The 17,414-nt window shown below is 42.4% G+C and overlaps 1 protein-coding gene across 2 annotated transcripts in view; it reads left to right on the forward strand.

Moving 5' to 3' along the window:
- The window catches only part of PIK3C3 (phosphatidylinositol 3-kinase catalytic subunit type 3), a 78,460-nt gene that overhangs the window by 22,177 nt on the left and 38,869 nt on the right, over nt 1–17,414 (forward strand). For both annotated transcript variants that reach the window (XM_075269758.1, XM_075269759.1), the window contains 14 exons: nt 190–294; nt 683–775; nt 1,337–1,522; nt 3,381–3,535; nt 3,945–4,032; nt 5,500–5,567; nt 5,648–5,753; nt 6,213–6,329; nt 7,178–7,309; nt 7,808–7,936; nt 9,578–9,647; nt 10,126–10,190; nt 11,729–11,813; nt 12,731–12,805. In XM_075269758.1, coding sequence (XP_075125859.1) covers nt 190–294; nt 683–775; nt 1,337–1,522; nt 3,381–3,535; nt 3,945–4,032; nt 5,500–5,567; nt 5,648–5,753; nt 6,213–6,329; nt 7,178–7,309; nt 7,808–7,936; nt 9,578–9,647; nt 10,126–10,190; nt 11,729–11,813; nt 12,731–12,805 — 1,474 coding nt within the window. The remainder of the gene's footprint in view (nt 1–189; nt 295–682; nt 776–1,336; nt 1,523–3,380; nt 3,536–3,944; nt 4,033–5,499; nt 5,568–5,647; nt 5,754–6,212; nt 6,330–7,177; nt 7,310–7,807; nt 7,937–9,577; nt 9,648–10,125; nt 10,191–11,728; nt 11,814–12,730; nt 12,806–17,414) is intronic.

Consider the following 17,414-nt stretch of genomic DNA (forward strand, 5'->3'; position numbering starts at 1 on the left):
TTTCTCTGCAAATTTCAGTACATTAGGAGGTTTCAGCTAGGGGCACTCTGTGAACAGCTTATTTTCAAGGAACCTGAAAGAAATATGCATTCCAGGGGCCCTGGAGCACTAAAGGATAAGTTAATTGTGGCGTAACATTATATAATATATATATATATTTTTTTTTTTCCCCTCTCCCTAACTTTGTAGGAAAATCTGGTGGAGAGAAAATACCACATACTTGCCCGAAGTCTAAGAAGTGGCGCCTCCTGTCGCGATCTGAAACCAAATGCTGCTACACGAGATCAGCTCAATGTGAGTGCACATGGTGACTTGGATGGGAGGGGGGCGGAAGTTTGGAAAATTCCCTGCAAAAGAGAAACCAATTTCTAAAGATGCAGAAGTCTCTCCCTAAACTCCTTTTGCACCTCCCATGTCCGTGTGACAGAAAATGGAATCTATGCCAGCTATGAGCTGATGTACATTTGGGCTATAATTTACATTGATTCCGGGCATAGACTTACTATACCCCCCCCCCCCACCACCACTGTTTATTTTATATTTGAGAAGGAAAAACTGCTGTGACCCCCCCCCCCCCATAAATTACTGTGTGAATCCACTTTATCTGTGATTGCTTAGATAATACAGATTATACCACTTCTCAGTATACCGTAATTATATAATTTTTTTTTTTTTTTTTCAGATCATTGTCAGCTACCCGCCAACCAAACAGCTGACCTCAGAGGAGCAGGACCTGGTGTGGAAATTCAGATACTACCTCACAAACCAGGAGAAGGTTAGTATTGCTCTTATGGTTATAGCATATACATAGCCAAGACCTCTAAGGATATTTCATTAAGATCAGATCTGTGAGGGTCTGGCACCCACACTGATCAGCTATTTTTTAGTAACAGAGATTACAGTGGAAAGCAGACAGTATTGACCTTTGTAGCACCTGAACAGTTATTACAGTTCAGCTCCCATTCATGTTGAGAGCTGATCTGCAATACCCAGGTCTGGCCACTATACAGAACAGAGCTGTCTGCTTCCTGCTCCATTCTGCGCAACAGTTGCTGAGCCTTAAGAAAAGTCATCAGTAGTTTTATGCTGGAAAACCACTTCAAGAAGCTTTCTATTAGGCATGGACTTTCACAGCTTCCCTCCACCCCAGCAAATGTTCAGAAATCTCTTTATTAAATCCTGAGGTAGAAGCTCCATCATATATAAACTTTTATGTTCAGGGTGCATAGCCATTTACATGGTGGTTCATTCACGCCCAAATATAGTTGATCTCCTTCCCCCACCCCATCAGTAGATCCCAATTGGAAGCCTAATGTGCAAATCTTATTCCCTTTAGGCCTTGACAAAGTTCCTCAAATGTGTCAAATGGGATTTACCTCAAGAAGTCAAACAAGCTCTTGAACTTCTGGGTAAATGGAAACCAATGGACGTTGAAGACTCTCTGGAGCTCCTGTCGTCTCACTTCACCTATCCAACGGTGCGACGTTACGCTGTAGCTCGCCTCCAGCAAGCAGATGATGATGTAAGTGCTGCATGGGGCAAGATGTCAACCCTGCCTAAAGCTTCAGGATTTACTGGAAAAAAATAAGAGCTTTAGCCGTGATGGGATACATGTTTAGTCAGTGAATTCCTGACTTGTATGGCCTATACTGTATAGTAGGGGTTTTGTCTGTGTGGGGTAATTTGTGTGCAGCGTTTTGTTTTTTTCCTTTAAGTGGAAAGCCTCTAGGATTCAGCTCACAGGGAACTTGTCTTAGACTTGGAGAACCAGATAGCCCATACGGCTTTATGCATCGGGGATTTAGTTTCCCAATTGGCCCTGTTATGAACTGTTATATAGCAGTTAGTGACCTGGAGAACATAAGTGGTTTGGATGCGCATTTGGTGGTGGTAACTGCTTTTAATTTGTCTTGCTGCTGCCATTCAAGGGGGGGCGGGAGGCTCCTGCTGCAGCAGCAGCAAGTTGTCTTATGGTTAGACCTAGGACAAAGAGGAGGGACATGACTGTTTCAGAAACACCAGATCAAAGGAATGATGATGGAGGGAATAGCTTGGGGAGAACTATAGATATGACTGACTGGCCATATAAAACGAAATATGGCGTATTCTGTATGTAAATGTGAAACTGATCGTAGTTATCGGATCTGTTCACCAATCGCCACAGACCTGGGTAGGGTTAAGCCGGAAGCTATTAGAGCGGAGTTGTGCAGGCAGGATAATCTCCCTGGCCGCACTTGTCAAACGCTGACCTCTTCTTATAATCTGATAGAAATTCCATTACTTGTTTGAAGAATGATATCGATTGTGCCGCTCGTGGGTCAGGCCTCTCATTTCTTCAGCTGGTAAAGTGGCCTGTAAGATTCAATTTATTTCCAAGTTTTGCTTTAACCTTTGAGCCGAGAAGCGACGGCAGAAGCGTAGATTCTCTGACTGTACAGAGGCCGGTATTGTCATCTTTATTTATTTTTTTGGGTGACCCTTCAGAAGAAATAAGTGGGTTGAAAAAGAATGTTTTAATGAGATTGAAGGGGCGGCGGTGTCATCCGTGTACAGGGATGGGGGCGAGGCGTCAGTGTTCACTGCTTTTTGTTTTTAAGTAGGAAGTGGAGGGTTTGCTTAATTTTTCATCCGTTGTGTGGTGGGAGAGGGGTCAGTGTGCGTTCATTCTCTTTAGTGCCTCTTTAAAAACTCCTGTATCTGGTAAGGGGTCCATGTGAGATGCCACCCCCTCCCCAGAACATGGTGACTTGTAAGGAAAGTTTCTTCCTGTGATCCTGCGTTGGCTTGTTCTGTATGCGCTCCATGCAATCTACATATATTGATTTATAGCATGGATTCAGTGGAATATATCGTACGCCATTAGCGTCTCCTTTTATGGATTCTCCCTGCATATATTTAACACGATATGAATTCCTGTCCCTCTTCAAGGACAATTCACTGCTCGGTGACAGAACAGATGTCGCCGCGCAACTTCTCTCTTCTGTTCAAGTGCCCGTTTCTCAAGCACTCCACTGAAACATTAGTCATGTTGGTTAGTGGGTGTAGAAGTCTAAAAGAATGCGGCGGCCTTCATTTACACAGGAAAATGGCCGCTACTAATGACTTCATTAAAAAGTTATTATACATGTACTTTAGGGGGAGCGTGGCCCGGCCGTGTCTGCAGTGAGGGTTATTAAAGGGGAACAATGCCTGTGGTGTGTGTGTGTGTGTGTGTGTGTGTGTGTGTGTTCTGTATGTGGGAAGTTTTTAGCTTTGTGTACACAAATTAATGTAGGGTCGTCATTTTTATATAACGTCAATGTATTCTGCAGCAAATCTCTAGATATAAACGCCGCCTTTTTAGTTACACTTTATTTATTTATTTTTTTTCTCCTCCATAGGATTTGCTGATGTACTTACTCCAGTTAGTTCAAGCTCTGAAATATGAGAACTTTGACGATATAAAGAACGGACTAGAACCTACAAAGAAAGACAGCCAGGGCTCCATGCTGGACAGCATGCTGACCTCTGGAGTAAACCCCGGAGACACTGACAGGTACTGTACACCTCAACTTCTTCACACATCCATTGTCTTAAAGTTGATAGGGTTTTCCAGCATACACTGGTTATGGCGAAAACTGCACAAAGCTGAGATTTGATGAATCCCCGAATGTGATGGCATTCTGGCATGAAGGGATGATGTGGCGGTGCCCAATTAGCATAAATTATGCAATATGCAGAACCAGCACCAGCTCTTTGCCAGTGTTCAGTGGTATTTTCTATACTATAGGAGCTGGCTTTATTATTGCAGTGATCTATTGACTGCCCCTATAGTTCCGGTCGTACTGAACACAAGAGGATAACCCCCTCCCCCTCAAGACATGAGCTTTAAAAAGTTCCCAGGTAACCCCTCTTAATTCTGCAGAGCCTATACTTCTGGTGCTGACTGTTTATTTCTCCCTCAGTCCACAGATTCAGTCTACTACACATGCACAGGCATCTCCAGCAACTTCCTCCAAGGCTAAAGATGGCGCAGAAGCTGAAAACCTTGAGGTAAACTTTCCTATAGTAGATCAAGTGTCTTGGTCAGTCTGTCAAATGCTGACAGATGGTCGATATCTATTGAAGAGTAGATCTACATTTTTGGATTATCTTGGTGGCCTTTTGGTATGGTCTTCGAACAGTTGTCCATGTCAAGTGACAGGTCTACATCCCATTAATGGAAGTCCAGTCTAGGCTACGGCTCATGGCAGAAAGTCATCTCATATATGTGTAGATATTTTACTTATGGCAATGTTGTCTAAGATAACAGACCATGAAAACTACTACGACCTCTAAATCCCTCGTGTGGATAACTTTAGTGTCGCTTTAAGTTGCTCCCCTCTCTTTATTGCTCAAAACCCTTATAGATCTTGAAAGACAAATGCAAAAAAGATAAACTTTCAGCTCACCCTATATCTATATTGAAACTATCATGATCCTAGGAAGCATGATGCCCATATGGACTCGGGGCAGACATGGATACACTTTTCATTTAAAATCCAGCTTCAACCAGGAACTTGAATCCAATGATGATGTGGTAGTTGTATATAATAATAAAAAAAAAAAAAAAAAAAAAAAAACTTATTGAAAAAAGTATTAATGTTACATAGTAACCACAGAAGTCGGTAAGATCATGTCAAGCTACGCGTTTCAGGAAAGATCCCTTCCTCATGGCATAACAACCAACACTACTCTAAGGCTCCGTTCCCACGGAGAAACGCACCATGTATTCAGACATGTATACGTGTGTCAGTGTGATTGCTCAAAATAGATCCCATTCAGTTCAATTTGTGCTGGCTATGAGCACTACACACTGAAATCAATGGGAGGCTTTTTAACCCGTGTTCCTAATGTAACTTAATATCTATTTACATACACATAGATATATAGGTATATTTATCTACCATGTCCTCGTTGGATTCAACTTCCTGGTTGAAGCTGGATTTTAATTGAGACTCCAAAAGTGGATGCCCCCCAAAAACAAAGATAATCTTTGTTTTTGGGGGGCATCCACTTTTGGAGTCTAAAATTAATTCTGGTTGCTCTAGATCCATTGAGTTATTTGGATTTTAATTGAAAAGTATATCTTGAGAGAGGTTTTCTCTAGATTTTGTAATAGGGTTGCTGGGATTTCAGTGTTCAGACAGAGAACATTAATCAGGACCTTCATTGATGTTGGAGGGCGGTAGTCTGGGTTTTGTCTGCTTTCCATGTCATTCCAAAGTTGTTGAGTAAGGATGCAGCAGGAAATGGCGTTTCTCATGCTGAGTATACAGTCACTATCCTGCTTTGTCTTCCTTTTTCTCATCTGCTCTCCCATTGTCTTCTCTTCTGTGCTTCTCTGCTCTGCCCTTGCTTGCCCTCTTCCCACCTTCTTTCTCTTCCCTTCTCTGCTGTACCTCATCTATTTTTCTTCCCCCTCCCTGTCCATGGTCAAGTATGCCCCCATAATATACTTTATTAATCTCTTCATTCCAGCAAGATCTCTGCACCTTCCTCATCTCCAGAGCTTGTAAGAACTCCACCCTAGCCAACTACCTGTACTGGTATGTCCTAATCTACTTACTACTGACTTAGGGTTATAACAGGCAGAAACCTTTATCATGAACATATCTTTATTTTGCAGGTATGTTATTGTTGAATGTGAAGACCAAGACACCCAAATGAGAGATCTGAAGACCCACGAGATGTACCTTAATGTCATGCGACGCTTTAGTCAGGCACTTCTGAAGGTACCCTATAGACTATCCACAGAATAGGTTAAAAAATAAATTTCTAGTTGCAGGGCACCCTCACAATCCATATAGCTGAGCCCCCTGGACCGTAAGTGTGTGTTTTTTTGTTTTTTTTTTTGTTTTTTTTTTTCCGTAAGGGCTTGATTTTTGGGTATGTACTGTTAAAGGGGTCTCATGTTGCTTTGTAGCTGAAGACAGCTGACTGGCCAGTAAGGACTTGGGACCACTTGTCTTTGATAACAGTGGGGGTCCCACAAATCAGACCCTTGGCTTGTCATACTTTTATAACCAGATTCATGTATTGTTACAAGCAGAACAATACTGTAGTTCTTGATAGTATAATTATCCTATCCAGCCCGTGAAGGGAGCGCCGGCTGCGTTCTCCATACAGGCAGATGAGACCCACAGTAACGAGCTAGACAAGTTAATTTTATATTTTTCCCTTCCTTGCTTTAGGGCGATAAGTCTGTCAGAGTGATGCGCTCGCTGCTGGCAACACAGCAAACCTTTGTAGATAGACTGGTTCATCTCATGAAAGCAGTGCAGCGTGAAAGTGGCAACCGCAAAAAGAAGGTACGTCCCTGGCTCTCCTCCTCCCTGGGCACGCAGCAGCTTTCCTCTTGTCTGCTGTCGCCTCTGCATTATACAGAATTTGCCGTTTGTTCTCAGCATTGTCACATCTGTTACATGAGGGCATAACAGGTTGTATATCCCATATACGATAGACGACAAATGCAGTTCATTCTATGTCAGATTCAGCTTTGCTCTAAGTGCCTTGAGGACTCTCAATGGATGGGATTACCATCAGTGCTCTGTAACAACATAGATGGGAGTATACTGACATTGGATGGATGGAGGTGACGTGTAGATATTAGAGAGAAAAAATAACTTTGAGAAATGGATAAAGACTGGTTGACATTTAATCCAATTTCTATGGATGGAGACTAGATGCACGAGAGATATTAGCAAACGTAACTTGGGGACAAATGGTCATTAAAGATTACCTAAAAGATGGATAAATAAGAAATAATACAAGAAATGGATATTAGACATAATAATGAGGTTGCCTTGTCTGGGCAGGTGGGCTCTTGTAGTTTGAGGTTATTGGCATACACTGTAATCAAACTTGTGTATATGGCAGTAATGCAGCCTAACCTGTGTGTGTATAATATTCCATATATATATATATATATATATATATATATATATATATATATATATGGATGGAATAAAACTCTGTAAAGGAGACCATTGACCTGATGGGTGCTTCTTATGACCTAAATATAATATATGGTGCACCAAGGACTTGTCTAAAATTGTCGCAAAGCACTTTTGTTTTCTTGGCATCTTGAACTAAAGTTCTGTGTACCTTGTAAGAAAACCCCAAAATTGAACTTTGTAATCTCTATGCCCTGTTTCAGAATGAGCGCCTCCAGGCCTTGCTGGGAGACAATGAGAAGATGAACCTCTCTGAGATTGAACCCATTCCTCTACCCCTCGAGCCTCAGGTGAAGATTCGCGGGATCATTCCAGAGAAAGCCACTCTGTTCAAGGTAATCCCATAACCAAGATGCTTGTCCAATGTCTGCAAATCTGCTTTTCAGTGGTGTAAAGGAACGGTGTGTCATATACATAGAGATCAATGTTACAATCTATGTAAGCAGTTGAATGTTAAAAATGCGTGATCTGAATGGAGCTGTAGATGGTTGGTAGACAATGAACATCAACTGGTGTAGTCACACATTGGTTGGATGGATATTCATCAAATATGCATGGCATTGTTCAGACTTCCAAGTATTGCTGAAAAGACGGAAGCCATGTTGGTTGCCAGCATATCTGATCCCTTTGTACTTGGATAGATAATCTGCTGCTAGATGTCTGCTAGTAGTTTGCATTCTTCATGTTAAGAACATATACCCGCATGTATGGGTAGTCAGGAGAAATAGCTGCTGGCTGTAGGCTCTTCCAAGCTATCAAGGAAACCATTTTCAGGAACCTTACTAGAACGTGGCAAACATTATTGTGTTAATATCACTGTCCTGTCCCTGTAGAGCGCTCTCATGCCAGCCAAACTGTATTTCAAGACCGAGGATGGCGGCAAATATCCAGTCATATTCAAAAATGGAGACGACTTGCGCCAGGACCAGCTTATCCTTCAGATCATTTCACTAATGGATAAGGTAAGTGAATGGGATCAGCAGGCGTTACAGTGAGTAGACCAAAAGGGTTATGGTAGTGTTGTCATTGTGACAAATGGCTTAAGATCAGGCTCTATGCAGATATGTTTTTGGAAAGTAGCTGCCATGGTGGGATTCAAGGGGTTGGCCAGTTTCCAATAAATTTTCAGAAATGACATATACTCTTCAGTTAGAATACCACTTCAGGGCTTACATTGGCCTTCTCTGTTAGCTGTGCTCCATGACCGTAGTAACATGGTAAATATGGCACAATCCAAAATGGCCAAACTGCTTCCTGTACTGCGCCTGCACCATAAGTTTTCAGCACATATATAGCAGGTCTGCAGAGATCAAGACTGTACAGGAGCTGCTTCTAACTGTGCCTGCACTAATACTTGCAGGAAGCTGCCAGGACATCGTGGTTCCCTATGGACACAGTGATAGGTTGCTGCCATGGGGCATGACTTTCATAGAGGGGTTTGGAAGGCCTGAAGTTGTATATGACTTATGTCCTTACACAGGTGCATGGGATTTGTATAAAAAAATTGGCAACTGGGCACTTACTCACCTTAAATAGTTTCTTCAGTTACTTAAATCAGTTTTTGGGCATGTTAGTAGAAGAGCGATCTTGGGGCATCAGCTGCAGATCAGTAGGGGGTAGGGTTGAGCGATCAGTAAGATCGTATCCCGATTGGCGATCAAGCAAATTTCATGATCGGGATCAGCTGGAAAATGATCAGAAATCAGTGGGGTTTTATAAATCGATCCTGAAATCTTAAGATAGTCTCAACCGTAGTAAGGGGTCCAACCGGCAGGGATTTTGCATGTCAGCCGGTTATTTGATAAGACCACAGCGGTCGGATGAGCGCTATGTCCTCTTCACAGACTTAACACTGTATAGTGACTGTGCTTGGTATTACAGCTGAGCCTCATTCACTCAAATGGTATTTAGCTGCAAACAGACATTACTAACAAATGTCATGCCACACCCTGTGCCCACCGCGTCAAACAGCTGAGCGTTGTGGCTCCTAGGCATCTAATTCCCACTGAGCTTCAATTGGTGACCTGCTATGGATTGGGCTTGTCACAGAACAGACTAAATTGGGGTCAAAGACAGGTAAGGGTGTAAAGTTAATAAAGCTTTACGTAACTGTGAACCCCTCAGTTCCATGATTTTAGTGGGCTGCTCAGACTATCATATGTCAACATATTGTAATCCCTTCCAGCTATTGACTTGACTGTACCCATGGAAAGGGCACTAAAGACTGTAGGAAAGGGCTAAAAAGGCAGTGCTGGAGCAGTGGGGAGGGGGCTTCAGCAGATTAGTAATGCTTGGTGGTTATCTTACCGCCATCACTACCAAATATCTGCAGCTCCTGCAAAAGGGGCGATATCCCAGAGTCCTGGAAGAGTGAACAAGTCTCCTGGCCTGGTGAAAGTACTTGATCCACCTGGCTCTTGGTCCTTTTGTGACTGGTACATAGTGTGCCCGTGTCACATGAAAAGGTGTGACCTCACATTCCATGTTGGCACATGTGCATCAATGTCAAAAGGTATTTTAGTCAAGTCTTCAATGTGTGACCAAGTGTCACTTTCCCGTCTTACACACAATAACCTACTCAAGCTTTGTTCTTTTCTTTCCAGCTTTTACGGAAGGAAAATTTGGATCTGAAGCTAACGCCTTACAAGGTTCTGGCAACCAGCACAAAGCATGGTAACAACTCTACATCATCTGGTCTATTCCAGCCCCTCCCCTCCACCAAATAGCAGTTAAACCCACCCCCCCACCCCAATCTGGCTCTGTAGATGGCGACTATATGTACCAGCACCTGCCAATATCTGGCAAACTATTATACCTAAACCCCCTGAGTCAGGAACCCACTGCCCAGTCTCTTTATGTACATAGCCAATCCCATTACTTGCTGCAGTGGACTCATGTTTTAATTCAGGGGCCTTGTTGGTCTGAGAGCAACGTTTTACTTTAGTCGCTTAATGGAAAATCTAATAAACTAAGGGAGAAGCGGAGAAAGCGTCTGCGCAAAGTGCTTGATGTGATGTCATGTGGGGAGCAGCTGTTGTATAAGGCCGTGTGATGGAAACCGGAACAGAGCCGCTCCGATCCATATAAATAGCTGTGTATAGAGAAAAATCTGTATTCAGTGTGTGTATAATATAATGTCCTCTCCTTATAGGATTCATGCAGTTTATTCAGTCGGTGCCTGTTGCTGAGGTTCTTGCCACTGAGGGAAGTATACAGGTGGGTATATATAATGAAATTGACTAAATTAGTAAGTTATTCTTGTACATACGGTGCAATATTATAGTAATCTTCTTGTACGTAGGGAGTCGTATTATAGTAGTTATATTCTTGTACATAGGAGCAGTATTATAGTAGTTATATTCTTGTACATAGGAGCAGTATTATAGTAGTTATATTCTTGTACATAGGAGCAGTATTATAGTAGTTATATTCTTGTACATAGGAGCAGTATTATAGTAGTTACCGTATTTTTCGGACTATAAGACGCACTTTTTTCCCCCAAAATTTTTGGGGAAAAGAAGGGTGCGTCTTATAGTCTGAATGTGCCTGGCCTGGCATCCGCCGTAATAGAGAGGCGAATGCCGGCAAGTGATAGACGCCGGGGCCTGAGACATCGCTGCGATCCTCTGCACTGAATGAAGCCAGCAGCGGGAGGAGTGATGCTATTCCGCTCCTCCGTCCCCCCGCCGCTGGCTTCAGGCAGGGCAGAGGAGCGATGTCTCAGGCCCCGGCGTCTATCCCGTGCCGGCATCCGCCTCTCTAGTACAGCGGATGCCGGGTCAGTATCGGTGGCCCCTTCTCCCCCGGGGCCAGTCCCCACCGGCCCGTACCTGTAGAGTTGCAGGCCGGCTCCTGCGCGGCGATATCGCAGGAGCCGACCTGTTCGGGTGACAGCCGGGAGCCTAATGAGGCTCCCCGGCCTGTCACTGCTGTATTAGTATTGCGGCTGGTCTCTATGACCAGCCGTAATACTAATAGACAGAATGTCCCATAGACGGCAATACACTTGTATTGCCGTCTATGGGACTTGCGATCAAGTGACCGCAGGTTCAAGCCCCTGGGGGGGAATAAAATAGTGTAAAAAAAAAAAAAAAAAAAAAAAAAAAAAAAACCTTTAAAAATATATAATAAAAATATGAAAAAAAGTTCTAAATCACCTCCTGTCCCTAGAATATATATATATATATATATATATATATATATATATATATATATATATATATATATATATATATATATAGTTATATATATATATATAGTAGAAAATCATGTCATAAACCACCGGGTTTTTTTTTTCAATACAAGGTGATCTAAGCAATAGATATTCCCCAAAATGGTATAACTAAAAAGTACTTCTGGCCCTGCAAAAAAACCCACTCTATACATCCCCGTACAGCTGCAGGGTCACCTGTCAATGTGGCCTTGCAGCTGTTGCAAAACTACAACTCCCATATATTAAATATTTTACCATTTTTTTGCTTCAAATTTTTTTCCCCTATTTTCCTCCTCTAAAACCTAGGTGCGTCTTATAGTCCGAAAAATACGGTATATTCTTGTACATAGGAGCAGTATTATAGTAGTTATATTCTTGTACATAGAAGCAGTATTAGTTATATTCTTGTACATAGGAGCAGTATTATAAAGCTTATATTTTTATACATAAATGTAGTATTATATAAAGGAAATCTATCTATAGTTTTAAGTGAGGCAAAGAGTCGGTCTCCTGAGTTGATTCTTTTGTATTTTTCTTGAAGAACTTTTTCAGAAAACATGCCCCAAATGAGAAGGGCCCCTATGGAATAAGCCCAGAGGTCATGGACACTTATGTAAAAAGCTGTGGTAGGTATTACAGAACAAACTGAAATGGAAATATCAAGTTAATAACATGCATGAAACATCCTGCTTGGAGATTGTGTCGTAGCTGTAGTGCCAGAGGCGGGAGACCATTTCTATAGACTATTCAATAGTTTCATTAAAAAAAGTTATCCATGTGGACTGTTCAGTAGTTAGGGGGTCTTATTGTTGGCAAGAGACTGAAGTGTCCATTGTGTTTGCACCAAGGCATAAGGTCACCACTTAGTCTTCTAGGACACAGTACAGTCTAGGAAATTGACAGCTACCATAGGTGGCCAATAGTATGTACAGTATATGACCTCACTCCTATGAGAACTTTTTAATCATGATCCAAAACAATAGGGGTTGATGTGGACTTAATAAAAGTTCTATTATTAGTTAGTCCAATTTCTTGGGTAGTTGCTGTCCCATTGTGACACAAGGCTCTTTTGGTGGGAGGTGTAGAGATCATTTTGGTTTAATGATGGTCATGTATGTCCATCAGCCACCTCTTGCACATATCAGCTAGTATCCCATGCACAGTGTATATCTACAAAGGATTCTGATGACTGGGTCTGGTCACATGGCGCTTAACTGTTGGCTTTAAGACCTGGGAACATAATGTGGTCCATTATAGACTGCTGTGCCTAACAAGGGTACAACACACATCAGCACATTAAGAATGCACCCAGTGGATAGCTCTGTTGGATTCAAGCCAAGTGCAATGTCTTCAAGGAGTTGTATGTTCTCCTGTTTGTGGGTTTACTCCAGTTTCCCCCCACATTCCAAAGGCATACTAGTAGATATCCTCATGGCATTGCCTATTTCCAGTGGTAGGTGCCTACTAGTTTCTTTTCTTGCATTAATGTTGCTCTCAATTATCTATAACAATGTCGTCTCCTCTGTTCTGTTCTTCCTTGCAGCTGGATATTGTGTCATTACATACATTCTCGGGGTTGGAGACAGACATCTGGATAACCTCCTCTTAACCAAAACAGGTTTGACTTTTTCTGTGTCTATTGGGTTGCTGTGAGCTTGTATAGTAGAAAGTTAAGGTCACTGCTCATCTACTCAAATGACTAGAGAGCTGTTTTGCATTCTTTGACATGTCTGCTTGTGCACCTACATGTTCAGAGCTCAGTGTGTTTCTCACGTGACTCCTCATCTGACCCCTGGTGAAAGTTAGAGGGTAGGAACCTATATGCCTGCAAGATTAGACAACACCTTAGATTAGTTTAGTTAGATTACGTAGCTGCCTTGTATTAGAAGTGGTATATCCAAATGGCAAGTAACTTTTACTTTATTTAAAAGATCAGCAAAATTGTACACGACCCCTTAAAGGTCTCCTATACTGAATACTCTTGCTCTGTATATTGCTGTCAATCCTATGATTCTTCAGTGCAGCAATACATGAGCTGCTAGAGCCAGTCCCATCTGTGGTTACTGGGATTACACAATGACTGCTTCTTTACAATCTATCTGTAATCTCCAAAATAAGCCAAGATGCTGTAAATTTAGTCAGGTATAAAGAGCCGTTAGCTGTTCATTAAAAGGGCTCTAGCATTGGAATAGCATGTTTTATGCCTGAATAACCGTTAAACATGTAGCAGCACCTGAATAGCCTCAAACCCCCCCCCCCCCTGTTTTATTACATACTGGTAAAACCAATATGTAAATGAGCCTGTCCTTGCACCCTGGGAGTTCCTCCAAGCCTCCGTACAACCCCCCACATCATACCTTCAAATCGCTTTAGCTCCAAGAATTCCTCCTCTGTCCCCAGGGGAGGGGGGCATATGAATATCACAAATCACATTATTCGAATGATAGAGCCCCTTTAAAACTGTGTAGCAGGAGTAGCTATGATGGTAATGGACAGGGGCGTAACAATAGGGGATACAGTGGTACTGGTTGCTTCTGAGCCCTGGTCCCTGAGGAGACCCAAAGGTCCCACAGCCCCAAAATAGAGCGCTCTTCTGTTTGGCACATGATAGGTAAGGGCATCATTACAGATTTTGCACTGGGGCTCAAGAGCTTCCACTTATGCATGTGGCGTAGTCTATATTGTTTCATACTACAGAAATGTGTTAAGTGTCAGTAAAACTCTATCTTCTGTCGCTTTCATCTGAATGACCGCCATGTATTACCAGATTTCACCTGTAGAGGACACTGCCCTAGCTTTCTTCTGCACAATGAGCTGTATGCTGGGGCTGCCAGGAGTGTTGACTGAGAGAATCCCTTTAATCCCACACCATCTGCCCCCTTTATAATAGAAATGCCATTTCAGGCTATTGGTTCCCTAAACTTGTCAGGAAACCCAGGCATGACAAAGCCTGGATTATTGCAGATTATACAATTCTGTAACTTGTATTGATTATTCCCTAAACCTTTTCCTGGTCCATTTTGGACTAATAACCTGAAATAAATCCCGCTCCTCTCCCCTGCTCGTATTTCCTTCTGAATGATACTTGTGCATATTGCAGGCAGCATTAAGTACAATTACCGCTCCATCTAACGGCGAGCAGCATCATTTGCCGCATCTGTCATGAATTTTATGTGTGGAAATGGCCGATTTATTCCAGTAAACAGAAGACTCGTCCTTGTTGCTAGGTGGGGGAAATAATGTCTATCACTGCTATTCCCCCGGCAGGCAGCAGAGGGCAGTGTCAGTCCACCTGAGGCGCCCGCACACAACCTTAGCATGCAAAGAATATTCTTTTGTTTTCTTGTTTTGCGGGAGATGCGGCGCGGAGAAGATGTTTTGTTTATGAAATTGCTTGTTTTTTTTTTTGTTTTTTTTTTGCTTCCAACAATTTGAAGCATAAATTGAGTCTGCAGATAGATAATCACATTGTGCAGGAATGTTAGATTAAAAATCCACGCGCTATAAAATGTCACACATGGCGGGTCACCCTCTGTATACCAAATGTGCCCTCCTTCCTGTCGTGCCGGGGAGAGCGATCTGGTGAGTGCTAATTACCTGCGGATGGCGGTATACGTGTAGCCAGCTGTATGTATGGGTTCTGTGGGAGGAAAGTTCTGTCATCTAGACACAGTTTAATCTAATCAATTTATCTAAAATAGTTTTCATCCATTTATCTGGCTCTCTAACTTTCTATATACTCGAGTATAAGCCGACCCGGATATAAGCTGAGGCCCCTAATTTTACCACAAAAATGAAAACTTATCGACTCGAGTTTAAGCGGAGGGGGGGAAATGCAGCAGCTACTGGAAAATTTCAAAAATCTAAATGGTCAGAGTTTTTGGGTGCAGTAGCTGCACGGGAAAGGGGAGGGGGTGTTTTGGTTCTGTCTGCCCCTTCCTTGAGGTCTGGGTCCCCCCCCACTTAGATCTCAGCCTGGCTGAATATATAGGGTATCTGCAGTACTCCCATTAACCCCTTCCTGACAGAACAGGAGCACTGCAGATCCCCTATATTCAGTAGACCGGGCACTGTCGGACACAGGGATACCTTGTGTGTTTCACAGTCACGTTCTACTCTTATATGTATTCTAGGGAAAGGAGGGATTTTAGAACTATATATATATATATATATATATATATATATATATATATATATATATATATATTAATATATTAGCTTTTTTTCACTATTTTTATGGGAGATTCTATATATTACTATGCAGCTGGTCATAGACACCCCCTTGACTCGAGTATAAGCCAAGAGGGGGCTTTTTCAGCACAAAAACTATGCTGAAAAACTCTGCTTATACTCGAGTATATATACGATAGCTTATATTTTATATAGCAATAATACCAGACTACCTTTCGTATCTCCATTTATCTAAGGCTCATTCACCTTGCAGTGTGCATGCAAAATCGCCGGATGAAAGTCCTACAAAGCCAACTTTTTCATCTGGTGGCAATAGTTTTAAGACTCCCGACCGATCCCATTGTATTTAATGGGGTCTGCCATTCTCCCTATATGACCGCTATTGTAACGGTCCATTGGTCTGTTGTTCTGGTCCTCTGATGCTAGTGTGAACTTGACGTAAACTCTACCTAGCTACAATATATAGATGATACAAGATTAGCGATATAATATCTCCACAATCTAATCGATCACCTCTCTGATCTGATTTCCTCTATATATTGTAGTGTGTGTGTGGATATAATGTATCTAATATCTATAATCTGATATCCCCTCTAAATCTAATCTCCTATTGATCTAATCTATCACCTTTCTATCTAATCTCATTATAGGACATTACAAAATAACCAAAATCCATTATTGGAGATGAATCTCCACACTTGGGTTATTCTTGCTACTTTATATCCATACCATCCTGTATCTCTGACTTATTGTGCTGCTATGGCCACTGTGTGGTTTCTTCTAGACATTTTGCTTGGGTGAAGAATTCAGGAATAGAAACTATAAAAAGATCAAGATTGTTCTGTGAAGTGGCCGCCCCCGCTTCTGATCCTGGTAGGTCTCGTACACTGGGCTTGTACATTGGTCAGTGCTGGCCTCATGCCAGGCTATGTAGGTGTCTCTCTGATCCAGGATCGATCGCCAGGGTTTGGTTGAGTATTCCAGTTTGCTGGCTCAATGCAATCTCCAATTTGGTGATTGGTTATGTAAATGTAAAAATGTTCTATACATACATAGACATGTGGTGAAGAAAATGGCTGCACAAGTAACTTCAAACTGGTGCATGACCCTTGGTCACTATCAAAATATCAAAAAACATGGCTCAAATTAAGGGGGGAAAATGTAATGGGGCAGATTTATGAAGACTGCCGTTACGTCATAGTATTCTCGTAAATGAGGTGCACCTCAAGGATAATGTACGCCAGTTCATAGTTGATGTATGGATTGCCCCATCACTTACACCAGATTTCTGCTGTAAATGATGGTAAATCTGGTCCTGCCCTCCTCCCCACCCCACTTACAGGAAAGTAGGCTAAGTCACAGCCTTCTGTGCAAACCTGCATTTGCCACGTGATCTTCTGCCACCTCCAATCTCTTGATTACTAGCATCATGTCCTTTCGTGTGTCAGTCTTTAGTGTACTTCTAGCATTCCATTCACCCAGCCGAAGACTAATGACTAGCACAATGGCATCTTAAAGCGATTGGCCACCTTCAGACCAATATTAACAAATATACAATAAAAAGATATACAATTTTCCCATATACTTTCTGTATCAGTTCCTCACTGTTTTCTAGATCTCGGCTTGCTGTCATTCATTCTGTTACTTCTAGAGGATAAAACTCTGACCATGGTCATGTGATGTACGGTCCATGGTCATGTGATGAGGACACAGGTGCACAGCTGATTACCAGGCAGGTGTCTGATTACTGTGCTGTGACTAACGAGCGGCACCTGTGTGCTCATCACATGACCATGGACTGTAAATCACATGACCATGGTCAGACTTTTATCCTCTAGAACAAGGGTAGGAAACCTTCGGCTCTCCAGCTGCTGTGAAACCATAACTCCCAGCATGCTCCATTCACTTCCATGGGAGTTCCCAGAACAGCAGAGCCAGTATGCATGCTGGGAGTTGTAGTTTTGCAACAGCTGGAGAGCCGTGCGTTCCCTACCCCCGCTCTAGAAGTAATAGAATGAATGACAACAAGCCGAAAT

This window comes from Leptodactylus fuscus, chromosome 1 (assembly GCF_031893055.1).
Source record: "Leptodactylus fuscus isolate aLepFus1 chromosome 1, aLepFus1.hap2, whole genome shotgun sequence".
In the NCBI taxonomy this organism is placed as follows: domain Eukaryota; kingdom Metazoa; phylum Chordata; class Amphibia; order Anura; family Leptodactylidae; genus Leptodactylus; species Leptodactylus fuscus.